The sequence below is a fragment of the Nomascus leucogenys genome, chromosome 25 (genome assembly GCF_006542625.1).
Source record: "Nomascus leucogenys isolate Asia chromosome 25, Asia_NLE_v1, whole genome shotgun sequence".
Classification (NCBI taxonomy): domain Eukaryota; kingdom Metazoa; phylum Chordata; class Mammalia; order Primates; family Hylobatidae; genus Nomascus; species Nomascus leucogenys.
In genome coordinates this window covers 17,773,779-17,801,181 of record NC_044405.1, presented here as the reverse complement: position 1 = coordinate 17,801,181, position 27,403 = coordinate 17,773,779, and the positions used below count along the sequence as shown (strand labels likewise).

Below are 27,403 nucleotides of genomic sequence, written 5' to 3'. Positions count from 1 at the left end.
GGCGCCCTCTGTAGGTGGGAATCTTAATTTATGTTTTAGGAGTGATGATCGGGGTCCATGAATTTCAAAAATATATTTTTATTATGGTGAAACATACGTAACATGAACTTTACCATATTAGCCATCTTAACTGTAAAGTTCAGTAACATTAAGTACATTCACATTGTTGTGCAGCCATCATCAACTTCCATCTCCAGATCTCTTCATCTTCCAAAATTCAATGACTGCATCCATTTAAACACTAACTCTCCATTCCCCTTTCTCCTAGCCCCCGACAACTACCATTTCACTTTCTTTTTCGTTTTTTCTTTTTTTTTTTTGAGACGGAGTTTTGCTCTTGTTGCCCAGGCTGGAGTGCAATGGCGTGATCTCGGCTCACCACAACCTCTGCCTCCCAGGTTCAAGCGATTATCCTGCTTCAGCCTCCCGAGTAGCTGGGATTACACACATGAGCCACCGTGCCCGGCTAATTTTGTATTTTTAGTAGAGATGGGGTTTCTCCATGTTGGTCAGGCTGGTCTCGAACTCCGGACCTCAGGTGATCTGCCTGCCTTGGCCTCCCAAAGTGCTGGGATTACAGATGAGCCACCATGCTCGGCCTTCACTTTCTGTCTCTATCAATTTGACTACTGTAGATACCTCATATAAGTGGAATTATATAGTATTTGTCCTTTTGTGCCTAGCTGATTTCATTTAGCATAGTTTTCAAGGTTGTGAGAATTTTATCCCTTTTTAAGACTGAAAAATACTCCATGGTACGTATATACCACATTTTGTGTATCCATTCATCCATTGATGGACACGGATGGCTTCCACCTTTTGGCTATTGTGAATAATGCTGCTATGAACATGGGTGTACAAAAAATTTACAAGTTTTAAATGTTCATTCTCAAGGGAAAGCTTAAGGCTACCAAAAAAAAAAAAAAAAAAAAAGAATCAAAGTCCACAAAGGGAATTTAGAATTAATAAAAGTGAGCTCTGATCAAAGGTATAGACCAGAGGTTCTCAATCTTTCTCAGTTCATGGCACCTTTAGTGTCTCAATAATTTTTCAAGTGCCCCAGGACAAAACCCAAACCTAAACCCAAACCTAAACGGTTATGTTTATTAAACAGCTATATCCAAGCAACATAAGTATTTGTGTTCTAATAATAAAGAAGCAGTTTACATATATACATAAATACATATGATGGAAAAAAATGTTTTCCTTTATTCTTTCTTTTTTCTTTTTTAAACAGAGTCTCCTTCTGTCTCCCAGGCTAGAGTGCAATGGTGTGCTCCTGCAACCTCTGCCTCCCGGGTTCAAGTGATTCTCTTGCCTCAACATCCCAAGTAGCTGGGACTACAGGCGCTTGCCACCACTCCCAGCTAACTTTTGTATTTTTAGTAGAGATGGGCTTTCACCATGTTGGCCAGGCTGACTGTCCTGACCTCAGATGATCCGCCCGCCTTGGCCTCCCAAAGTGCTGGGATTAGAGGCGTGAGCCACCATGACCAGTCCTCCTTTATTCTTAAATAAGCACAAATAATTTCGAATGGGGTGTATGTGCCCGTTGGACATGTCACTATTTCTTCAACCTTGAAATCAGATTGGATACCACACTCTCATTTCTTGACCCGTGTTGATTTTTAGCTTGGTGCCTCTTCTTTTTTTTTTTTTTTTTTTTTAGAGAGATGGTCTTCCTCTGTTCCCCAGACCAGAGTGCAGTGTCTCGATCAGCTCACCACAACCTGGAACTCCTGGGCTCAAGCGATCCTCCTGCCTCAGCATCCCAAGTAGCTAGGACTACAGGCAGGCACCACCACACTTGGCTGATGCTTTTCATCATGGTAAGGCCCGGAAACCCAGCGTTGCAAAGCTGTGACCTCATCTCTTCATCTCTCCTTCGAAAGTAGCACAATCAGATCATGCTGATGTTTCCAACTCTAATCCAGTATCACAGGGTCTGTTCTAGCGTTACCCTTTTGCTTATATGTAACTTTCTTTTCCAATAGTGTGAAACCTGGCTCCCACCATCCTTTATCCATTTACTTATTTTTCAATTCCAGGATATGAAAAAAGAAGTTTCAGATTTGTTAACCTGTGCCTCCATTACATAGGTCTGTTTTGGAGTCTGTATTCCATTCCACTGGGCTATTTGTCTGTTTTTTGTTTGTTTGTTTTGTTTTGTTTTTTGTTTGTTTTTTGAGACGGAGTTTCGCTCTTGTTGCCCAGGCTGGAGTGCAATGGCACGATCTTGGCTCACTGCAATCTCTGCCTCCCGGGTTCAAGTGATTCTCCTATCTCAGCCTCCCGAGTAGCTGGGATTACAGGCATGCACCACCATGCCCAGCTAATTTTTGTTTTTTTAGTAGAGACAGGGTCTCACCATGTTGGCCAGGATGGTCTCAATCTCTTGACCTTGTGATCTGCCCTCCTCGGCCTCCCAAAGTACTGGGATTATGGGTGTGAGCCACTGCACCCAGCCTATTTGTCTGTTCTTTTGCCACTGCCATTCTAATTTGACCATTGCAACTTTGAGATACATCTTCATGCATAAGGTAAGATCCCCTTTAGTCTTGTCAAGCTGACTTAGCTATTCCTGGATTGTTATTTTTCCATAAGAATATATTATGGTTTTCTGAATGTAATTTTTATTGGAATGGTAATAGTTTACAGCTTAATTTAGGAAAAATTAACAGTTTTACAATGTGAAGACATTCTTCCATGAACATAGTATGTATCTTTATTTAACCAAATATTATTTTACAATTTTGTCCTTAAAGATGCTGTGCAGTCTTTTTAGTTTAATTCTGAGAATTTGTAGGGTTTTTTTCTTTCTAAATGGTGCTTCATTTTCCACTACATATTTATTTATTTTGGTTTTATATTTATTTTATTTTTTGAGACAGGGTCTCCCTCTGTTGCCCTGGCTGGAGTGCAGTGGTGGAATCTGGCTCACTGCAGGCTCAGTCTTCTGGGCTCAAGCAATCCTCACACCCTGGCATCCTGACTAGCTGAGGCTACAGATGTGCACCACCACACCAGCTACTTAAATTTTTTTTTTTTTTTTTTTTCTGTAGAGACAAGGTCCCACTATGTTGCTCCTGAGGTCAAGTGATCCTCCCACCTTAGTCTCCCAAAGTGCTAGGATTACAGGCATGAGCCACCACACCCAGCTTCTCCTACATATTTAAATTAGCTATTGCTAATGTACAGGTAATGCTACCAATTTTGGTAACTGATTTTATGTCTGACAACCTTGCTAAATTCTTAGTTTGCATTTCTGTTGAATTTTCCAATTAGATGACAGTTTCATTTCTTATTTCTTTGTCTTGCCTTATTTCACTAGCCACGACCTCTTGTAATAGATAGCAGCGTGGTGGACATCCCTGTTTTTCCTATTGTTCCCAGTCATAATTCAAGTTCATATAGTTTTCCCACTGTGCATGATGATTGCTGCAGGTTTTTGGTATATAATCTTTACCAACTTAAGGAAAGTCCTTCTATTCCTAGTTTTATGTGAATTTTTAAAATCATAAATAGGTATCTTTTCAAATGTCTTTTTCCATCTATTGAAATAATAATAGATTTTTCTCCTTTAATCCATTATTGTGGTGAGTTATATAAGCAAGATATTATTTCCTTGTATTTCTTGTGTTTTTTTTCAAGTGCTGTTTTGTATTCAGTTAGCTAATATTCTATTTACACACATTTATAGCCATACTTGAAATAAGTTCATCATTTTCATACTTTGTGTTATCCTTAGCTTGTTCTGTATTTAAGGTTATATGAGCTTCGTAAAAGACGTTGGGATACTTTAGTTTTTATTTTGTGGAACAAACTGCACAAGGTGAGAATTATCTGTTTCTGAAAAGATTGTTAGAACTTAACTGAAAAATCATCTTCACGTTGGGAAAGTGCTATGGTTTCAATGTTTGTGTCCCCCTCAAATTCATTATGTTGAAACCCCATCCCCAGTGTGATGTTATTTGGTGGTGGGGGGCCTTTTGTGAGGTGATTAGCTCATGAGGGTGGAGCCCTCAGATGGAATTAGTGAGTGTCTTTATAAAATAGGCCCAATCGAGAAAGGTCAGGAGACAGAGCGTGACGTATGTACAGGAAGAGTCCACATCTGAGCCACTTGAGCTCTGGGCAAAGAGTTTCAAAGAAAGGGAACAAGTACAAAAGCCCTCGGGCTTTTTTCCTCAGCTTAGAATGTCCTAGGAGCAGTACCGCATAGTCTGTAACAAACCAGAATGCTCCTGGAGGCAAATAACGCAAAGCTTTGATATGGAAAGACAAGTCACTATCCAGAGGTTGGTGAGCCTCATATCTGAACAAAGGGTTAACCCAGCATCAATGATTCATGGCATTAACTTAGTCTAAAACATCCAAATGCACTTCTGAGCCACACTTGCCATCCATACATCTCTGGCTAAGGCTGTAAATGGGCACTGCCAACTTCTGTTTCTTTGTTTTTAATTTGGGACTAGGATACACTGGGTGAGTCCTGGCTCCACCAGTTACTAGCTGGATAATCCTGGGAAGTTCCTCATGCTCTTTAATTGTTTGTAAAGCAAACCAGCGCAGAGAGATGGTAATTTGCCCAAGGTCACACAGGCAGAAACTGAACTCAGGGCTTTTGACTGTTTCCTAACTCTTTCTGATAACTCTTTGGTTGGGACCACCATGGCAGAAAACAAAGTTAGTGGTTAGCGATTAACCAGAGAAGAGGACCAGTGTGGATAATCAGTCAGAATTAAGTCTGTTTTCACTAATAAGTGTTGCCTTTTACAGATAACTTTTTGAGCATATCCCCCTCTCTTAACACTGCTGCATTAGCTCATATCTGCTGGGGGTGACACCCTCTCTCTGAGCTGCCTACAACATAGACATCTCCACAGGCACATCATCTTGTGGGGACAGAGGCTCAGCGTCAACACACGTGCTTTTTCTACTGGAAACTCTGAAACCCCAACAGGCCACAAAAGCCCACATCCTCAGATGTTCAAAACACATCTGCTTACAGAATATGAAACACTATTTTCTTAGACTAGAGGACAACCTGATGGAGAATTTCAGTAATCACCAAGTTACTTATCTAATGCGCTGGTTCATGATTTATTTGGACACATACCTAAGTATAGATGAAGTCGTATTAAAATATGTACCAGCCTGTTTTTACTTATTTTTACTTTCATTTTATTTCAGAGCATTTAATGCGGTTCACAAGTCAATAACATCTTCCAAAAACACACTGTGTTGTTTTTCTCCTCAAAGCAGTTCTTCATACATTGCATCATTTTCTGTTCATAACAGTCCCAAGGACTGGATAGGGTTGGCTTTGCTGTCTCCATTTTAATGACAGGAACTTAGATGTGGAGGCCTTACGCTGTCCAGGATGGGGTTTTACAGACGTTACTTCGTTTGGTCTTCTCCTCCCACCCTGCACAGCGCAAAGAGCCCATCAGTTTGCGGAAGTCTGGGGTGGAGGACAGTCCGGAGTGACATGCTACCAGACCAGTCGATCTGGTTCGGGCTGTGACATAAGCTAGGGGTCGAAGTCAGGGGCACCCGCACAGGTGGACCTGCTTGGCACATAGCCAAGGCGAATCCAACTTCCCGGCCAGCCGCCAGGGCCTCGAATTGGCAAAGTATCGAATCCTGTTGTGTGTGAAGCAAGCTCTTCATGCGACACCTTCAGGGCGACCTCGAGTCAAGAACTACTCATTGTGCTGCTTGGACGCGCCAGGGCCCGAGTCTTCGTGGACCGGCCAGACCAGGAGTGAAAGGTCTGGGAGTTCTTCCGGCCAAGAGCACCCGAAGAGCCACCGGGATCAGAAGTGCGCCCCGGTGAACCCCAAACCCTGCAGCCAGGGGCGGGGGATGTCGTGGAGTGTCCGCTCGCCCCATGCCGTGACCGCGACAGCAAACTCACATGGAACCCCAAGACTCCGGATCCCTACCGGCCCGCCCCTTCTGCAGGCCACGCCCCTTCCGCCGGTCCCAGCCTCCCTCGTGTCTGCCCCTTCCGCCGGCCTTTCCCCGAGCCCCGCCTCTTCCGCCAGCCCCGCCCCTTCCTGCCCCATGTGGGCCTGAAGCGCGTGTCTGCTGTCTGTGCTAGTGCTCTTGCCGGGTCGCCTCAGGTGTGTCGTTTCCGTCGCGCTTCCGCCTTCTCGGCCATGGGGGTCCCCAAGAGGAAGGCCTCGGGCGGCCAGGACGGCGCGGCTTCCTCCGCAGGTGCAGCCAAGCGGACCCGCAAAGAAGAGCTCACGGGCGTGCGGTTCAAGGCTCAGCTGAAGGACCCGCAGGGCCCCGGGCCAGGTGAGTCCGGGGCGGCAGGCGCAGGGTCGGGAGCACAGGCTGGCGAGGCGGCCTCCGTGTGCCGGGCACAGCCCCTCCTTTCTGCAGCTTTCGGGTCACCTAGGCTCATTGGCAAGCCTCTGGTTTGCAGAAAACTGAGGTTCAGGACTGCTGTGTACTTCCTTGCTCTGGACTGTCGGCGACAGCGAGAGGGCCCCGACTTGCTTGATTGGGACCGTTTCATGTTACAACACATTTATTTCCCTTGCCCAGGCAGCATCCCTCAGCGAGCTCTAAAACCTCTTTATTGCAGTTGTCAGGGAAGTAAATGAAGTGTCCTTCTCTATTGAGTCCTTACTGAGTCAGCTCAGGACGGTTCATGAGACAGTTTGCTACTTCTTGGGCGGTCAGCACCGTTTTCAATAGCTTCCATCCCCCAACACTCATACTGACTTGATAACTTGTAACAAGCTACTAGAAGCCACCACAGCTACTTGTCAGTTGACCAGGAATGGGCCAGTGACTGAGATGGAGCCGACTCTATAATTTAATTACACTTTTTATAAAGTGTGACCACCCTTCACGACTACTTGTAATCGTTTGGAAAGTAACATGGTTTGGGAAAAACGCAATTGAACGTGTTGCCATGTGGAAGCATTGCTCTAAAATAAAACAGTGGCAGTTTTTCTCTCAGGTTAAATAAATTATTAAATTAATGGCCAAAATATCTTCAACTTCCAATTTTTGTCCTGATTTTTTTTTTTAAACAGACAGGGTCTTGCTCTGTTACCCAGGCTGAAGTGCAGTGGCATGATCATAGCTCACTGCAGCCTTGAACTTCTGGGCTTAAGCTGTCCTCCCACCTCAGCCTCCCAAGTAGTTGAGATTGTAGGTGCACACCACCATGCCCAGCTATGTTTTTTTTTTTTTTTTTTTACTTTTTGTAGAGATGGAATCTCACTATGTTGTCCAGGTTGCCCTCGAACTCCCAGTCTCAAGCAATCCTCCCACCTTGTTTTCACAAAGGGCTGGGAGTATAGGTATGAGCCACCATACCTGGTCTGTTTTTAAACTTTGATACCTGTACTTGCTAGTCACAGCTAGGAAGATGATACTTACTTAGCATAGAGTTATATATTTCCGAATTCATTAAGTATTACTAGAGGCTATTATTTGCTACGGTAGAGATAAAGTGATGAATAAAAATCTCAAAAAGCCTTTGCCATTGTGGGGCTTACAAACAGTCGAGTGGGGCAGGCAGATATTGGTCACTAAAATCACATACATACAGTTTCAGGCACGAATTTTCCAAAGGAGAGGTACATGGTGCCTGAGGGTATTTAACAGGCCTTGGATCTAATCTGGGAGCTCAAAGAAGGCTCCCCTGAGGAAGTGGCTTTTCTTTTCTTTTCTTTTTTTTTAAATTATACTTTGTTTTAGGGTACATGTGCACAATGTGCAGGTTTGTTACATATGTACACATGTGCCATGTTGGTGTGCTGCACCCATTAACTCGTCATTTAACATTAAGTATATCTCCTAATGCTGTCCCTCCCCCTTCTGCCCACCCCACAACAGGCCCCGGTGTGTGATGTTCCCCTTCCTGTGTCCAAGTGTTCTCATTGTTCAATTCCCACCTATGAGTGAGAACATGTGGTGTTTGGTTTTTTGTCCTTGGGATAGTTTGCTGAGAATGATGGTTTCCAGCTTCATCCATGTCCCTACAAAGGACATGAACTCATGATTTTTTATGGCTGCATAGTATTCCATGGTGTATATGTGCCACATTTTCTTAATCCAGCCTATCAGTGTTGGACATTTGGGTTGGTTCTAAGTCTTTGCTACTGTGAATAGTGCCGCAATAAACATACGTGTGCATGTGTTTTTATAGCAGCATGATTTATAATCCTTTGGGTATATACCCAGTAATGGGATGGCTGGGTCAAATGGTATTTCTAGTTCTAGATCCCTGAGGAATCGCCACACTGACTTCCACAATGGTTGAACTAGTTTATAGTCCCACCAACAGTGCAAAAGTGTTCTATTTCTCCATATCCTCTCCAGCACCTGTTGTTTCCTGACTTTTTAATGATGGCCATTCTAACTGGTGTGAGATGGTATCTCATTGTGGTTTTGATTTGCATTTCTCTGATGGATCTAATTAAACTAAAGAGCTTCTGCACAGCAAAAGAAACTACCATGAGAGTGAACAGGCAACCTACAGAATGGGAGAAAATTTTTGCAATCTACTCATTTGACAAAGGGCTGATATCCAGAATCTACAGTGAACTCAAACAAATTTACAAGAAAAAAACAAACAACCCCATCAAAAGGTGGGTGAAGGATATGAACAGACACTTCTCAAAAGAAGACATTTATGCAGCCAAAGACACATGAAAAAATGCTCATCATCACTGGCCATCAGAGGAAGTGGCTTTTCAAAAGGATTGTAGGATGGGACAGGGACAGGAACCTTTCTGGCAGAAGAAAGAGCACGTTTAATTGTTAAAAAGATGTAGTATGTATATTTCATGGTCTTGTACAGAGAGCCTCATGACATTCAGGTGCTACATCATTTGAACACACGTCAGAAGGAAACCCGGGTTGACAGGGCATGGGTGTAGGTGAGTAGTTGAAAGATGGGGCAAAGCTAAGTAAATGGGTGAAAGTGTGGATCACTTGTTTGAGGCTGTGTTGAACTTGTGTTTGAATCTGGTCTGTATCTTGGATTCTCTCCTCCTCTCTTCCTCTTGATATGCTCTCATAACCTATGATAGGATTGCTGGAAGATCAGGGAAGTGAAGTTGATGGCTGTTAGGAGACTTTGTTTTCACCAGGCATGTGAGGGAAGGGTTCTGATGATGCTCCCTTCATGTAGTGGAGGAACAAGAGCTGTCGGGTTAGATTGGTAAGGACTGAGGGTATTCCAGAGTGGATCAGTGTCAGCGTGTGGGAGGATCCCCCATCAAGAAGGGTTTGGCTCTAAGCCAGTTCCTTTGAAAGTGCCCATGACTCCACTGGTGATAGAGAAAAGACCATACTGTAAGAGAGTACACTAATGGTTAAACTCTTAATCTCCTTCTCCCCACATTGCTTCTGGTTTCCCCACTGCATAAGTGGTAATTCTGATTAGCTGGATGTTCCTGCCAGAACCCTCCGTCTGCATCAGTCTATCCCCTGGCCTTGGTGGTTGATTCTCCTCCGGAGAATTTCTGGAATCTGTCTGCTCCCCCTCTTTCCTTCATCATCAATCTAGTCCAGGCATCATCAGTCCCTGCTGGGACTGCGGCTGCAGTTGCCCAGAGTTGGTCTGTCTTGCTCTTGCTTCCCTGCAGCCCATGCTGTGTGCAGCAGTCAGATGATCCTTCAGAACTCCAAATCTGATTATGTCACTCTTCTCATGACACCCTTCAGTGGTATCCCACTGCCCTTAGGATAAAATCCAAAGTCATTTCCTTTGCTTCATCTAGCCCCGCCTGCTTCTTTGACTTCATCTCAGGCTGCCCTCCCCACTCACTCAATCACCCCTCACCACTCACCTGGCTCCAGTGTACCCTCCAGCCTTGGGGCCTGGAATGTGGTCTCACCCTCTGCCCCCTCAATACTTAACGTTTACTATTATTAATAATAGGTTCAGCATTACTTCTTCAGAGGAAACCTTCCCAACCCTCTAATCTAGATCATGTTCCCTAGTTACAGTCCTCATTACACTCTTGATGTTTGCTTTATAGCACTTACTACAGGTGCTATATGTGTCTATGTAAGTGATTGCGGTAGGTGCTTAATAAATACATTGGTCTCTATCATTAGATTGTAAGGACCATGTGGATAGAGGCCATTTCTAATTTGCTCACCAGCACGTCTCGGGCACCCCCTGTGATGCCTGGAGCACCTGGTAGGTGCCCAGTAAATGGTGTATGGAAAGATGAACCCGTAAAGACGGCAAACGTAACAGGCCAGCAGTTTCCACCGTGTAATACTCTGGAATGCTGGGAGTTACATGCTAGAGTTTGGCGAATAATTCCTTTAAAAAGAGTAAGTAGTTGCACTGCTCTTTCTGTATTAACAGCCCTTGCTATCACTTGCAATCTGTGTTTTCTTGAGGGACAGAGGAGGTATTATTTATGACTCCAGGGTTCCTGTGCTGACTGAACTCCTGTGACTCACAGTCACTTCGGCCAGAACACCCATGGCTCTTGCTCATAATCACCACCAGACCATGCTGCAGACGGCGGCAATGGAGTCTGGCCCTGATGCTCAGAGCAGCGCCTGGCATAGCAGATGCACTTGCTCGGTGACTGTTAAAGGAATGACAGTGGTTGCTGCAGAAAATGTTGCAGCATAAAATGGGATCCGAAAACACCTGTGAGGCTGGCAGAGGCCGAATGTGACTGGATTTTCACTGCTGCTGCTGAGGACACCTGGGGGGCTGCTTATGTTTTGAGGGTTTACCTTGCCCTAAGTGTGATGCTGGATGCTTTATGTGTAAATTAGCCTTTTTACGCTTCATACAAACCCTGTCAGGTAGGTTCTGTTCTTGTTCCGTTATACAGGTGAGGTACCCAAAGCTCAGAGTTCAGTGCCTTACTCAGTACCATGCAGCTAGTAAGTGGCTGAGCGGGGATTCGTGCCCAGGAGTCTGGCTCCATGTTTTGTTCTTTTCTGGTACGTTTTTGGTGTAAGGTCCTGCTCATGCGTCCCTGGGCAGATGTTGCTTAGCAGCATCAGGGACTTGAATCTGAGACACGCAGAATTGCTGTCCAAGAGGAAAGATGTGTTGGTCCTCTCTGCTCAGCTAGTGGAGCTCACCTGCAGTACCAAGCCCTGTTCTGGGCCTCATGCTTCAAGGGAACATAGAGAGTGACCTGAACACAGAAGGGTCTCGAAACTGTCATTTCTGGAGAAAGGTTAAAGGAAGTGTTTGGTCTTCAGAGGTGCCGACTAGGGTGATGGGAGCTGGTGTGGGAAAGAAGGATTAGATCCATTGCCTGTGGCCCCAAGGCAGAGAAGGAAGGACCCCTTAGGGATGCCCAGACACTCCCTAAAGCAGACCACCCTATTCTGATGTGTCTATGAAGACTGTAGTGTATTTCTTAAAGGTTGTGGCATTTTACATTTTACTGTATTGATAATTACTAAGTGAGTTTTAATAGAAATATTTAGTCCCTTCCTCTGTTTTTTTTTTTTTTTTTTTTTTAATAAGGTGAAGTCTCCACTCCCCAGAAGAGATGAAGGCCCCAGTAAGATGTGTTACCTTTAGCTTATGCTCTCATGTGGCTTCCAACCCACTGCCATGCCCTGCCTTCCTAGTTTTGAGAAGTGTGGCCCAAAGAGTAGAACCAGAGAGAAGCAGGGTTTTTTTTGTTTTGTTTTGTTTTGTTTTTGAGACGGAGTCTCACTCTTGCCAGGCTGGAGTGCAGGGGCGTGATCTCGACTCACTGTAACCTCCACCTCCTGGGTTCAGGCAATTCTCTGAGAGGCAGGTTCAAGTGATTCTCTGAAAGGCAGTTTTGTAGAACAGGTTCTGGTGGGAGAATTCCGTGGGCAGTGGCAGACAGGTGGCTTCCAGTTGGTAGGGTGGGGTTATGGTGGGCGTTCAGATTCAGGTGTCAGTGGTGGGGGAGGGGAGGTTGTATTAATTGCAGGAAGGGTAGTAGAATCCTCAGGCTGTTGAGAGGGGAGATTTTTGAGTGGAGAACTTCTGGGGTGGCCTTATGGGGAAACACTCGAGTGGGGTGCCCTCCTTTGGGTTTTGAAAGAGCACTGATGTCAGCTGATGCTTGGCATGCTGACCGTGGGCCAGGTGCAGCACGGACACTTCGTGTGCCAGTGCACTCAGAGCAGCAGGCATCAGCTCCATTGCATGAGCAGGAATCATCCAGTTCGTGAAGGGAGAATATGGGCTCTGGAGCCAGACTGCCTGGATTGGAGTCCTGGCTCTGCCGCTCCTAAGCTGTGTACCTTTGGACAAGGGCCTCAGTTTTCTCATCTGTGAAATACTAGTACCTAGGGAAAAAAATACTCATACCTAGGGTGGAGGGTTGCAGTGAGAATTAACTGATGTCATGTAAGTAAAGCTCTTGGTAATGTTTCGTTACCATGCTCTATATGGTTTTTCTTGTTATACCCATTCTATAGTTGAGGGAACAAAAGCTATATGGGAATCCAGACGAGTCATTGCCAGACTCAGTACTCAAACCTGGGAGTCACATTGGCACTCAGTTTGTCTCATTCCTTATTGCCTTCATGGTTTATAAGTGTGTTCATAATGTCCATGTGGATTAATCTACTAGGGCAGCCATAACAAAATACCATAGACTGGGGGGCTTAAACAAGAGGAATTTATTTTCTCATAGTTGTGAAGGCCACATCCACGATCAAGGCATTAGCGTAGTCACATCCTGGTAAGGGCACGTCCTGGCTTGCAGACAACTGCCCTCTTGCTGTGTCCTCACATGGCCTTTCCTCTGTCCACATGCAGAGAGGGAGCTCTCTGATGTCTCCTTCTCTTATAAGGACACCAATCCTATTAGATTAGGACCTCACCCTCATGAACTCATTTAACCTGAGTTATCTCCTAAAAGGCTATATCTCCAAATACTGTCTTTTTAGGGCTTAGGGTTTCTTTCTTTTTTTTTTTTTTTTTTTTTTTTTCCTGAGACAGAGTCTTGCTCTGTCACCTAGGCTGGAGTGCAATGGCGCGATCTCGGTTCACTGTAACCTCTGCCTCCTGAGTTCAAACAATTCTCCTGCCTCAGCCTCCCAAGTAGCTGGGACTACAGGTATGTGCCACCACACCTGGCTAATTTTTGTATTTTTAGTAGAGAGGGGGTTTCACCATGTTGGCCAGGCTGGTCTCGAACTCCTGACCTCAGGTGATCCGCCCACCTCGCCCTCCCAAAGTGTTGGGATTACAGGCGTGAGCCACCGCGCCCGGCCGGGTTTAGGGTTTCAACATGAATTTTGGAGAGGAACGGTTAAGTTGATAGCATTCATAATAGCTTCTGTGCAGTGCAGGTGGATCGGGGAAGGTCACAGAATAGGGAAAGCAGGTTGCAGTGGTGGCTGTGATTGTTTCTAAGAAGACTGACCTTGTTAACGTTTGAACATGACTTTTTTCTCAGGCTTGGAAGCGTTTGTGTCTGCTGCCAAGAAGCTACCACAAGAAGATGTGTATGATGTTGTGGAAGGGTATATAAAGATTTCTGTTGAGTGTGCGGAAATTTTCCAGCTCCTAAGTGGAGAGAAACGACCTGAAAGTGAAGTATGTTTTTCCTTACATGGCTTGATGAAGAGAAGAAAAGTTAATGCTGCTGTTAAGTTTGATGAGGAAAAATGTGATAGAAATTTCCATTACCAACTTTCTATAGAAAATGATGCCTTGTCCCTGTGCTGTAGGAATGTATTCATTTTTTGCCTCCATGACCTTTGAAAGCATTTTAGTGGAAAATTCTCACTTATTATTAACATTTGATGAATGATATCAGAAGGATCATAGATTCCTAATCAAAATATACTTGGTTTCAGTATGGTTTATTTAAACGAAAGGGAAACAGATAAACACATAGTGTCACAGACTCACAACACATAATGAATTGATGATTGTTTTGTGATTCCAAAGAGATTGAACACTGGGATGTTTATGTGCCTGTTGAAATCTCAGGGTTATTGCTATAAGGTTGTAGACCTGAGTATCTCTAAAGGAATGAGGCCCAGTCATTAAGAGAATTTTCTTCTCATTTGATTTTCTGTAATTGTAAACAAGCTGTTCTTTCTTTCTTTCTTTCTTTCTTTCTTTCTTTCTTTCTTTCTTTCTTTCTTTCTTTCTTTTTTTTGAGACGGAGTCTCACTCTGTTACCCAGGCTGGAGTGCAGTGGCGCAGTCTCGGCTCACTGCAAGCTCCGCCTCCTGGGTTCATGCCATACTCCTGCCTCAGCCTCCCAAGTAGGTGGGACTACAGGCGCCTGCCACCACGCCCGGCTAATTTTTTGTATTTTTAGTAGAGATGGTGTTTCACCGTGTTAGCTAGGATGATTTCGATCTCCTGACCTCATGATCCTCCCACCTCGGCCTCCCAAAGTGCTGGGATTACAGGCGTGAGCCACCACACCCGGCCCTAACAAGCTGTTCTTTATTTTGCTGGACTGTGGGAGTGGGGCTACATGCAGAGCCTGGGTCCTGCAGGTCAGCCTGCCAAGCTGTCACCTTTGACTCAGGATCTGGGTGGGCCTCATCCTGCATGTTGAAGGCTTTAAGCCTACAAGTAACTGTGGCTAAGACAAAAGGAGCATATATGTACAGGAGGAAAGGAAATGAGACGATTTCTAAGCATTTCAATTCTGTCTTTGCAGACAATGTTAATATTTCAAGTTTTTGAGGCCATATTATTGCGGACAGCAAGTGATCTTTCACATCTCCATGTTGTGGGAACCAACATTGTGAAAAAGCTGATGAACAACCACATGAAGCTCATCTGTGAGTCCCTGTATGCCTCGGGTTACAGGTAGGCAGTCTGCCTTCGCGTGACAAAGGATGGGCCTTTGGGTTTGGTCTACATTCAGCTCTCCGCAGGTGCATTTGGTCATTACCTTTATGGTTAGAGGAGAGCTGAGCTGTTTCCGAGGCCACAGTGACCGAGTCTCTGCCCCCTTCCTTTGTGGACCAGCCCTGGCTGTCTCTGACTCCTCTCTGACTTACCCCTTGTCCCTCTTGTCCTGCCTGCTACTGTCCTTGCTGCTATATCTGTTGACTGACTCCCTCTACTGGAATCCTAGGTGCATGTGGCAGGGCCTTGCCTGTGTCATAAAATGCCACCTTCCCAGCACCTAGAACAGGGCCTTGCACGTAGCAGGTGCTCAAAAAACCATGGAATCTGGGTAACCGCAGAACGGAAAGACAGCCAAGAGCTCGCGTTCGGGGATGCCTTTGGGAAGAAGTCGTACTCTGTATTCTGCAGTCACAGGGACTGAGGTGTGGTCTATTGATCACACGATGGCTCACTCCAGAGAGAAATTTCCATCTTCTTCAAATCTTGTGTTTATATTCTTAATCCTACTTAGTTTTAATTTTTAGCCTTATTTTGAATCTTCATGCTTTTTTTTTTCTTTTTCCTTAAAAGAAGAGCGTGTCTTTTTCCTTCTTTTTTTCTGGTTTGGGGATAGCAAATAACACAAGCAGCTTGCAGCTGGCTTTGTGGTGAGGCGGCTCTGTGCTTCTGCTGTTCTTGATGTGTCTGATTTCCTCTGGTTCCCTGTGCAGGTTGGCTCGCGCCTGCCTGAGCTTGATGGCTGCCATGGTGACCCAGGGTCCGGAAGCTGCCAGGGACGTCTGCAGCCATTTTGATTTGAATAAAAAGACCTTGTACACCCTGGTGACCAAGAGGGATTCAAAGGTGAGGGGACCACAGTGTCTCATGCCTTCCATGGGTCCCCTTCCCCTGGAGGACTGTAGTGGTTTTTCCTCCATTCTCTGGCCCTGATGCCCACACAGATGAAATGAGAGGTGTTTATGTAGAAGGGTGTGTGTCAGCAGCCGCAGGATCTGTCTGTGAGGACAGGACTCACTTCAGGCTGGCGATAGGGCCAGAACCTGGCAGAGCCCGAACAATGGGGACATCTGAGGGAGCTCCTGGGGGCTGAGTGGCGCAGGGCCTTCCTGGTTGTGAAGATCACTTCGCTGTGGGCATCTCCTCTCCTGAGGAAACGAAATACCCTCCATGTGCCCATGGCCCTGAAGCTTGTAGCGTGTGTCCCAGTCCTCTTTTCCTGTTCTGCCCACCTCGGAGAAAGCCCTTGAAGCTCTAAGCCAGTGACGTCCTGAAAGAGGACTTTTATGGCTTTTTAATAAGTGACTTTTACCTCCCAGTTACAATCTCGTGATGGGTTAGGGTTGGATTGTGCCCAAGAAAATGGGAGTGTGGATGGTTGGTTTTCAGGAAACCTGTGAAACAAAAATTCCCTGGTGGCTTTTGAAATTTCACTTGGGTTTGGAAAGGTTCTTGGGGAGCAGGCACACTTTGAGGACTCCTGAGCTTGAGAGAGGGCATCCTCCCATCGTGTGTGCCGGCTGCAGGTTGTCTGTCGAAGGGCCTCTTCTGGTTGCCATATCAGCTCCCCTGCTGGAATTCAGTGCTGTGAACAGCCCTGGCCAGAGTGTCACCCTCTTCCTGAACGTAAAGAATAAGGGGACAGATATCAGCCCATCCCATCTGCCGTGGTGGAGAACCACATTAGAATAATTCACTTCTATAACCGTGTGCTGCCTTGTTCTGTCAGTATCCCTGGGAACTAAGAGTTTCTACATTGCCGGGAATTGGACTAAAGGGTTGATAATACCAAGTAGCTTTTATGGCTCTGTGAGACTGGCCTGGTGTTGAGGGTTTTACTGGAATTGCAAATAAGGTATCCTCTAAGGAAAAAAATTCCAGGTCTTAATGTCTCTTAGATACTATGCTTTATCAATGTGTCAACAAATTCCATTCAATGAGTAATGGCTCCTGACATTTTAAATACGTTTCTAATAAAAAGAATGTGTGTGCTATTTGCAGACTAGGGCAGATATCACGGTTCTTTGGTCTTACCTGGCAGTAAGCCTGGCAGTAATTATCCATCACATGCCCTCCCCACCCGTGTCTTTTGATCTCAGCCCTTCCAGCTGTCTTAAGTGAAATAGACTTTAGGAGCCCAGACAGCGTGGGAAAGGGCTTCCCCTCCTGAACCCCGGCTGCAGGGCCACGCATGAGCCGTTTCATCTCAGGGTCTCAGGGCACATTATTTTACCTCTCCAGGATCTGTAAAATGGGAGTTACAGTCAAGTTGAAAGTGTTTTTACTTCCATTGTGTAATCTGTAATAAGCATCGTAGATACGTTGTATGTTATAGGAAATGGAGCTGAGACATTACATTTAATAAGGAACTGTTAGGAACATTTAAAAATAGAGCAGCGTGAGGAACCCCTGTACCAGCTGTCCAGCTTCAGCCACTGTCCCCACCCTCCACCTTTTCAGTTTCCTCTGGGGCAGTCAATTATAGCAAATCCCAGACGTGAATCATATTTCACTATAAATATTTCAGCATGTACTCTAACAGAAAAAGACCTTTTAAAGAACAGAAACCACAGTGCCATTATCACGCCTAACACATTAATAATTTCTCACTATCATCTGTTACTCAGTTTGGTGTCAGGTTTTTTTCCGTCTCAAAAATGTTTTTACACTTTGTGATTCAGATCAGGATCCAAACAAAGTCTACATTACATTTGGTTGATATGTTTCTTAAATATCTTTGATCCCTTTTGAGTCTTTGAGTTTTTCTCCCTCACGCCATCCCCTGCTTTTTTTTTTTTTTTTTTTTTTTAGTGCTATTTAGTTGTTGAAGTGCTGGCAGCGATTTTTTTTTTAAATGAATATTTGTTAACATTTCGAAGGAAATTATTAAAGCCTCATGAAGAAGGAGGATTATAGATAATATTCATCCAGCCAAAGAAAGCATTGTTAAAATCCTGTGCCAAAGAGCAGTTTTACCAAATGTATTTTGGTCTATTTTAGACAATGTTTTGCAGAACAAGCCCTGAAGAGTTTAGGACGTTTTCTTCCTGGAATAATAACCCCGTGAGGTCACAGGGTGGGAATGAAGAGCAGGCATGTGGCCCACTTGCCGTAGGAGTGGGACGCCTTTGGTGGAGAGGACTGGAGACAGAGGATGGAGCCCCAGGGGACCACAACAGTGGCAGAGCCTAGAGCCTGGGCTGCTGCTAGAGCCTAGAGTGGGCAGCTGCTGTGTCCCGGGAGTCTTACCCAGTTCCTCCGTCATGTCAGGACAGGAAATTTGGAGTTGTCTGGGATATAAAAGATGGAAGCCAGGAGGTGATAAGTAAATCCCTTTTCATTTATAAATTCATTGCTGGAGGGACCCACAGGAGGTCTAGTTCTGCTGTGTACCAGCAGGATAGAAAGATCTAGAATGGCAGAAAACCTGGACCAGCATTCCAGGGCCCTGACTCCCGGTACTGTTACTTCAGTGGACAAAAAATAGAAGCACAGGAACTTTCCACTAGCAGGGAAAAAACAGAACTTAATTTAATTTTGCCAGGCAAGTTTTAGCATTTTACCAGCACTCATCTGGAACACAAGGCATGTGTAGATCAAGAAAATTAACTGCTTGAATTAGATGGCATGTTTATTTGAACAATGAGGCATAGAGATGGCTTGGGAGCAGCTTAAGCTTCCTGAGGACAGGGACAACATCTTGGTTAACTTTGCACCCTTCTCTTGGCCTGAGATGATGGCATCTTGAATGGAATGAGTGTTTTATAAAAACTGAATTGGTGGGTTAAGGCACTGGAGCGTTGCTGACACTATGGAAGTGCTGCACATTCTCAGCACCAGTGATCATTGTACGCAAACTCCTTATTGTGATGAGACACACAGGTCCTCAGAACAGAGAGGATAGTTTGAAGGTCTCAGTTTTGGAAGAAACTCGCATTGGTGTAATAAGGTCTTGCTGAGATGCTGTGTGACATGGACGGGGATAAACTGAATAGATGTAATGAGTGTGCAAGGCCTTGATCCACATATTAGGGAGCATGGGTTGGATAGCCTTCCTTTTCTCCAGAAGAAACGTAGACCCAACAAAATAAGATGGAATTAATTAAAGACTTGCACAGATACCTAGCTGGTGCCAAGTATGGTCCTTGCACCCTAAGAAAAAGTGAAATGAAAATGGAAAATGCCACAGAATCTTGTGAAGAAGGAAGAACTTCTCTGTAGTTGAACATAAGTAGTATGTTTGTACAATTACTTCTTATCTCAGTTCTGGTACTTAATTAGCTGTGTGACCTCAAGTGAAATTTTTTTTTTTTTTTTGAGATGGAGTATCCCTCTGTCACCCAGGTTGGAGTGCAGTGGCGCAATCTCTGCTCACTGCAACCTCTGCCTCCCGGGCTTAAGTGATTCTCCTGTCTCAGCCTCCCGAGTAGCTGGGATTATAGGCCCCTACCACCATACCCAGCTAATTTTTGTATTTTTAGTAGAGACAGGGTTTCACCATGTTGGCCGGGTTGGTTTCGAACTCCTAACCTCAAGTTATCCACCCTCCTTGGCCTCCCAATGTGCTGGGATTATAGGCATGAGCCACCGTGTCTGGCTGAATTTTTGAACCCTCAGTTTTCTCATCTGTAAAATGGGTGTGGTGTGGGCATCTCTGCCTCAGGCTGTTATGAGGAGTAAATGAGATAACGGATGTGCAGCATTTGGTACAGTGCCTGGCACATAGTAAGCACTCTGTAAACATTGTTCTCCTCCTCCTCCTCCTCCGCATCATCACTGCTACTGCCACCGCCTCTCCTGCTACTACTAAGTGGAACAGAACTATCTGGAAGGCAGAGATCACTCCTTAATTTTCCCAGGCATTTTGGGGCGGTGATTTGTTGTGATATTAACTTATTTCTTGGCAGTGAATGAAGGTATCTTTGCAGTAACTGTGAAGTAGAGAGTAGTGCTGGGTGTAAGCAATGGAGGATCCAGGCACACCTGCTAGTTCTGGAACAGCTGATAAGAGACTGACATGACCACATGCTTTGAGTTCCTTAGATACAAAACGAGGAGTGATGTGACACAGCTTTGTCTTAATGATACTGGGCGGGGAAGCTGATCAGCCACTTCCCAGAGGCACTGGCTGCTGTCACAGTGTTGGGGCCCTCCCCAAATGTGCCTACTGCCCTGGTTGGTGGCTGATGCCTGTGGACAGTGCAGGCCACAACCCTGGGAAGGCCTAACAGGGTTGATAATGTGACAGCATCTGTGCTTTGGTTTGTGGTATGAGCTAATAAGTTATTTATAATATCTCATAAAAACCAGACATCACCACATTGATGTCTCACCAAAAGCAGTACCAGCCATTTCATCATCTCTGGATTTTCAAAAACATAAATTATTTTCATCAGCAAGCGAGAGGAGATGGATCTAGGCAGGCTGAGAGTCTTGCTCTACACCAAAGTGGCCAAGAAACGAAAATGTATATGCCATAGTCAGGGAAGGGAACACTACTATTTTTTACTCATACTTTTGTATTGAGAATAGGGCTTGAAAGAGAAGGAAAGTAGAGAAGATTACCGGGGAAAGAGAATAGAAAAAATTTTTTACTTTCCATGAAGAATGAGCATTGGTTTCAGACTTGCATCCCCTGGTGACTGGGGACAAGGCTGGGGAGCTGGTGATGTTGAGACGGGAGGGGTGTGCTTGGCCACTGTGTTGCTGATTCCTTTGGCTGTATGTGGAATATGCATGTGACATGTAGGTCTCCTTTGTCCTCTAGGGAGTGTACGACATTCGGCAGGCCTACGTTCAGTTTGCTCTCTCCTTTTTAATTGCGGGTGATGACAGCACTATAGTGCAGGTGTTGGAAGTGAAAGGTAGGTGTACTCCCTTGTCCCTTAGGAAAGCCCATTTGTTTTGAAAAACCTACTGCAAACCATTTCTTCCAAGTTCGAAAAAAGTCTGCAGCCTTTGCAGTTGCTGTGTACACCAGATTGAAGGGTGTGGGGCAGGGAGGTGGGTGAGCGGGTGCAAAGCCTTGTTCAGTACCAATTTTGATATCACTGGTCAGAGTGAACAGAGTTGTTCCTGTTATGCCGTCTGGAATGCTGAACGATGCCATAACAGAGGATAAATGCAGACCTCAGAGAGGCAGAGTCGGGCAAACAAAGGAGGCTTTATGGCTCTGGAACCCACTCAGACTCTTAGCCCTGGCTACCTGGATTTCCTTGGGAGCTGTAGTTTTAAAAAATAAAGTTAGTTTCTTTGGTGGCTTAGCCCTGTGTTACGAGAATATCAGTAACAGGGCTTCAGAGAGTTCCAACTTGACCACCTTTTGGTGGCTGTGTCCCTAGAGTGAGGCTTGGCGTTGTTTAATCTACTAGGGCCCCTTGCATTTTATCAAGAGATTCACTAAGATGATAAATGGCAGCACTTAGCTCAGCACATGGCAGTTGCTCAGTAAGATTCCCTGGAATCCTGGCCTGTCAGGAGGTGAGGAGCAGTCCCATGTCCTGGCCGGAACTCTGGGAGTTATTGAGGAGGAGTAGCAGGGTGCTGTACCCAGGGTGTTTGAGTCTCCAGCCCTTCTTCTCCCTCCCAGGGTGGGAGATCTGAACTGCCCCTGGAACGTGACTGCCGGGACCATTTAGGAGAAGAGTGCAGGTGGTGGTTACGCTGTATGTGGTCAGCCTGGTCTGTGTGGGGTGCTCCATTGCTGCTGTGGTGGAGCAGCGTGAGAGTGGAGATGTGGTTTCTGCATAATGCAGCAGACAGATTTTTTTTTTCCTACTTGTTACCAGGCACTAGGTTCGGATGTCTTGCTGCTGCCAGGGCAGTAGTTTCTTTCAAATTCCTGTGGGTCATTTCAGCTGTCTGGCCTTTTATTCAAGGACAGTTGGTACCATTTACACTGTTGAAGGGGGCTGGAATGTACTACAGTTTAATGTTTCTGCTGGGAAGTTTGGCCATACGCATCAAAACTTTTAAGGTGCTTATGCATGGGTTTGGATTTATGATGGGTCCGTTCCCCTGGACCTCTCATAGTACCCCATGCCAGAGCAAACTGTAGCCCCGAACCATTGCCTGGCCTCTGTGCCTGTAGGCTGCTGGCACTGAAGTGGGTTGCACAATGGATAAAGAAAAAAAGATAAAAAAACTTTTAAGATACTTGATCCTGCAATTCCATGTCTAGTCATTTATCCCAGTGAAATAATTAAAGATGTGAGTAGAGGTTTTGTTAGGGAATAATATTTATTAGCTGGAAATGGGACTGCTAACTATCCACTAGTAAGGGATTGGCTGAGCAAATTGGGGACTGGTCATAAGATGGAATGCAGCGATTAAAAATACTCTAGAGGCTGGCCATGGTGGCTCATGCCTGTAATCCCAGCATTTTGGGAGTTGGAGGCTGGAGGATTGCTTGAGCCCGGGAGTTCTCAAGACCATCCTGGGCAACATAGTGAGATTCTGTCTCTACCGAAAAAAAAAAAAAAAAAGTTAGCTGGGCGTGTTGGCGTGTACCTGTTGTCTTAGCCACTTGGGAGGCTGAGGTGGGAGAATTGCTTGAGCCTGGGATCAAGGCTGCAGTAAGTCGAGATTGCGCCACTGCACTCTAGCCTGGAGAACAGAGGGAGGCCCTGTCTCAAAAAAGAAAAAAAAAACTTGCTGCACTTAATGATTTCAAAGTTTTTTAGTGATATGTGATTGGGTGTAAACTGAGTTATAAAACTGTAAAGTACGATCTCATTTTATTCAAATAGAATAGCATGAATACATCAGAAGGTTAATAGTTAACTCAGAGGATGTTAACAGTGTTAACTTCTGGGTACTGAGTCTTTGACTTATTCTTTTGGTTTGTCTGGTATTTTCTGAGGTTTCCTTTTTCACAAATAATGAATTTGCTTTTGTAGAAATTCTGTGTGCCCAGTAAGCATGTGTGGAGCAAGGAAAATTGTAATTGTTTTGCTGCTTCTGCCCACTGTCATCACTGCATTAATAATGATACAGTGTCAGGCTCTGGTGGCTATTTCCTTGGGGATTGAAAAGTAGGAAGAAAAAGCAAAAAGTAAACAAACTAAATCACCCAAAATTCTACTACCAACTTAAAAAATGATGACCATCTCTTTAAACATATCTCAGCAAGTCTAAGCAAGAGGGAAATTTTGTTAGTTTGTTATACCATACATTCTCTTCAAATAGTAGTTAATTTTAATATGAGAAAAGAAAAGTAGAATAGAACTAAAGACCTACTGAACTTCTTAAAAAGTTCTGTCATTGGTTCACCTTTAGGTGCTCTTGATTTCTTTTCTTTCTTCCTTTTTGTTTTGTTTTGTTTGGAGACAGTGCCTTGCCCTGTTGCCTAGGCTGGAGTGCAGTGGTGGGATCATGGCTTACTGCAACCTCAAACTCCTGGGTACTAGTGATCCTGCCACCTCAGCCTCCTAGGTAGCTAAGACTACAGTAAGACTACAGGTGCGCACCACCATACCCAGCTAATTTTTAAATTTTTTTTTTTTTAAGAGACAGGGTCTTGCTATATTGCCCAGGCTGGTCTTGAACTCCTGGCCTCAAGGGATCCTCCCACCTTGGCTTCCCGTAGTGCTGGGCTTACAGGCGTGAGCCACTGTGCCTGGCTTCTTGATTTCTTATGTCATGGAAGTGGTTATTTCTACCGGAAACTTGTATAGTTAAAAAAAAAAAAACTTAAGAAAAAGTAAATGGCATTGTTTGCTGTACCACCTAAACAGTAATATTCTCTCATCTATTCTCATTTTCAAAATATTTTTGAATTTAATGCTTTGAAACTTTTACTTTCAGAATTTATTCCTTGCATTTTTAGCTCAGGGATAAAGGAAGATAGGATCTCTACCATCAATATTTTATTATCCACACTGAAAACAAAGGTACGTGCTTGGTGATCAGTGTTTCTGTTGTCTGTTTTCCCTTGGCAATGGAGATATTCTCCGGTGTTTTACAGGACTGTAGAGCTACAACATCTTATGTAGATTTTTGTATTGGTTGAGTGGAAAACTCTTTCCTAAGCAGCAGCTTGTTCTTGTTGATGAGCGTATCCCGGGACTAGAAGGTTAAAGAATAGCTGAAGCAGCCAGTGATGTCCAGACATGGCTGCTGTTTCATTACAGCAGCAGAAAAGCTGCTGGTCAGCATTTCACAGCAACCCGAAGTAATCATTGTGAGCTGTAAATTATAAATAATACTTCATTCACATATGTAGCAAAATGTTGTTTTGTGTCATGTTCCATGACAAAAGTCTGCCTTTTGCAAGCATCTTATCGATATTTTAAAACTTGCTAAAAGGATCACTGCCTTTAATACAGAAACACTTTAAATCTTCAGTAACAAAAACTCTGTGACTCTCCCAACATGACAAGTTGTCCAGAGTCCACATGAAAATGGCTAAAAAGCATGAAAGGACTTTATTTTCAAAGTATTTTAAAGAGTGATTCTCAACTGGGGGCAATTTTGCCTTCTACGGGACATTTGGCAATCTCTGAAGACATTTTGGGTTGTCACAACTGGGGAGGTACAACTGGTGCCTAGTGGGGAGACAGCAGAGATGCTGCCAAACATCCTGTAATGCCCAGGATGGCCCCCATAAGAATTACTTGGCCCCAAGTGTCAATACAGCTGAGGTTGAGAAACCCTAATTTAAAGTAATGCAAATAATGACATACGGATTTTTTTGCCTACTAAAATAGCATTGACTTTTAAAAACGATGGTGTTCAGTGCTAGCAAGGATGCTTTGAATCAGATACTTTCTTGAGGAGGAAGTGTTGTATCCCCGGTGGAAGATAACAGTTCTGACAGGATGTGTCAGAGGTCGTAAATATGTTCGTGGACCCTGACGTATGGTTGTTCTGAACTGGGGGAGTTGCATCAGAACCTCTAGGGGAATGTATTTGAAATATATATACCTGGGCCACACCCCTAGGGATTCTTGGGGTAGGTTTGGGTGGAGCTGAGAATTTGTGCCACAATTCTACTTGCAGGAACCAGTGTTAAGTCCAAAGTCAGATGCAGTGAAGACTTTGTTCAAGGATGCTAATCACGGCTTTTTGGAGAATAGCCAGAAATTAGAAACAACTCATTGTAAACACCAGGGGAATGGTTAGATAAATTGTGGTGCAGTCATAGGATAGAATGGTATTTAGCCCCCTAAAATGTTCTAAAGGGATTTTTAATGACGTGGAAAAGGCTTATACTTCGTAAGTAATCATATATAAATAAAATCTCAGGCAAAAAATAATTAATACATACACATGTATGTTGTGTGGGTGTGGGTGGTGACTGAAAGGAAATATATCAAAATAGTAACTAGGTATCCTAGGATGATTGGGAATATTGGTGCATTTCCTTTTATGTTTTTCCTTTTTTTAAACCAAATTTTCTGCTACTAGCATGCATTATTTTTATAATGATGAGAAAACAGTAAGCACCATTTAAAAAATAATTGAATTCCATGAACTTCATTTGTTTTATTGTTTTCAGGTAGTTCACAATAAAAATATCACAAAAACCCAGAAGGTGCGTTTCTTTACGGGGCAGTTATTGAACCATATAGCATCGCTGTACAACTGGAATGGGATTACCGATGTGAACCCAGAAAATGTCAAGGTGCTGACACTTTTTGGTTTTCGTTGACCTCGTTGTTGGAATTTGATCCTCAGGGCCGGGAAAGGGAGAATTGTCAATGCTGCACTAGACTCAATGCTGAAGTCCCCTCATTTGATCTGTTTCTTTTGACTGTGGTTATATGGTTGTATTAACCGTCTGCTAACTACAATAGGATTTTTTTCCCCTAATTTCTTATGCTTATAATTTTTTTTTTTTTAATTAGAAAACTATGATTTCCTTGGGCTGAGCCATATCTTAGTTTTCCCTGCAGCACTTGCCTGTTAGACCTGCAGGGTCATCCCGACCTTCTTTTCCTCCTCTTGCTTTACCTCTGCCTTCCTGTCCTTCCATTCTTTCATGTCCAGCTGTTGGAGTTTCAAGGCTTGTTGTGTGTTTTTTGTTTGTTTGTTTGTTTTTAACCTCAGGAACCTGAATGTCTAGGAGCTTCACCTACTGACATATATAATGTATTTTGTGCTAGTTAACTCGTGCTAAATTGAAACAGCTGCTCTTAACATTGACCCAATGCCAGTGTATATTTTAATTTTCCTCAGGGTGTTACTGAACATGGACTTGGCCAGAGTAGTAAAGGCACAGACTTCCTGTTAACTTTATAATAATTCACCACTCATGAGCCTACTATTTCACCTCCTTTTATCTTGGAGACTTGCCCAGGTCCTCTTGTTTTGAACATGTTTTTGTATGCTCTAGACCAGCAAGCCTCAGAGCCTGCATAAAAACACTCCCAAATATGGAATTTTATTCAAATGAACAAAAGAAATTAGATCACTTTAAAGCTTTTAAAAATACAGGTTTAAACTTGCCCCTCTTCAGAGTATTCTTTTATCTTGATCGGTCTATCTTTTGTTGTTGTTTTCATTTATTGTTTGGAATGACACCAAGTATTTAAAATGTTTTCTAAATTGTCATCGGCAGTTAATATTGGCCTTGTTTTTACTCTAGCTCTTACTAAAGTGTATGAGCTTGGGATTTTCATTGAATTTTTAAAAATCTTCATAGGTTTCTGCTGAAGAAGCAGGGAAAACCATGGTGCGGGAGCTTGTTCATAACTTCCTGATGGATCTTTGCTGTTCACTCAAGCATGGAATTAATTTTTACGATGCATCTTTGGGTGCCTTTGGCAGGTAAAGTATAACACTCTTGTGGACCCCAGGGTGTGCGTGTTCCTCAGAAGTCACGACATATGTGAGTGTCTAGTGGAACTGTAATAGGTTAGAACTAGAATTGTGGACATTATCTAACTTGTTTCAGGGTTGAACAGTTGTAGTCCCAGAGAACTTCTACTCGTTGCATGTCCTCGGGGGCAGTTCTGAGGGTAGCTGTCTCTTAGCACTTAGTTAGGTCATGGGATATTTCACCCAGGGAGGTGCTGCGGATGTTTACCTAAAGACAGTGTTCGTCAGCTGGAGCTCAGAAAAGGCGTCTGCCTTCCCAGAGAGGGTTGGCCCTGACATAGGCCTCACAGCAGTCCTGACGCAGGTACCATTGTTATGCCAACTTTGCAGAGGAACAAAGTAGTTCTAGAGAGGTCAAGACACTTACCCTGGTTAAATGGCAGAGGTTGCATTGGAATCCAGGAAGTCCAGCTCCAAACGGATACTAAACAGTCCTCCCTCTCCTTGACAGGCTGCCCGTGAGTCACGATTTCAAAATTGTTTTTTTTTACGTTTTGTTTCACATTTCACAATTGTGATAATATTTCATCAGTAAGGAAACATATGAAGTTCAAATCTACTGGTTCTGATCATATTCTTTGAGACTTTGTTTTTGTAGTCATATAATACAGGTCCATGTAATTTTTTTTTTAATAACAAAAATGGCTTCCTACTGTTCATCCTATCTGCTTTTTTCCCATTTGACAATAAAAATATTGGCCATGTTTTCTGGTCGTTTTAAATGTGTAAATGATTTATTGTTTAATCCTTGTT

At 44.0% G+C, this 27,403-nt stretch overlaps 1 protein-coding gene and 1 non-coding gene across 3 annotated transcripts in view; both read left to right on the top strand.

Annotated features, from left to right (window-relative positions):
• Positions 1 to 6,065: 6,065 nt before the first annotated feature.
• URB1 (URB1 ribosome biogenesis homolog) overlaps positions 6,066 to 27,403 on the top strand; it is an 81,190-nt gene continuing 59,852 nt past the window's right edge. For both annotated transcript variants that reach the window (XM_030806158.1, XM_030806160.1), the window contains exons 1-8: positions 6,066 to 6,306; positions 13,410 to 13,549; positions 14,637 to 14,788; positions 15,544 to 15,676; positions 20,598 to 20,694; positions 23,636 to 23,721; positions 25,329 to 25,454; positions 26,475 to 26,599. In XM_030806158.1, the coding sequence (XP_030662018.1) occupies positions 6,165 to 6,306; positions 13,410 to 13,549; positions 14,637 to 14,788; positions 15,544 to 15,676; positions 20,598 to 20,694; positions 23,636 to 23,721; positions 25,329 to 25,454; positions 26,475 to 26,599 (1,001 nt within the window). In that variant the 5' untranslated portion in view covers positions 6,066 to 6,164. The remainder of the gene's footprint in view (positions 6,307 to 13,409; positions 13,550 to 14,636; positions 14,789 to 15,543; positions 15,677 to 20,597; positions 20,695 to 23,635; positions 23,722 to 25,328; positions 25,455 to 26,474; positions 26,600 to 27,403) is intronic.
• Positions 21,815 to 21,950, top strand: LOC115833194. Its single transcript, XR_004028639.1, has one exon. It is a non-coding gene; the product is annotated as a small nucleolar RNA SNORA42/SNORA80 family (small nucleolar RNA).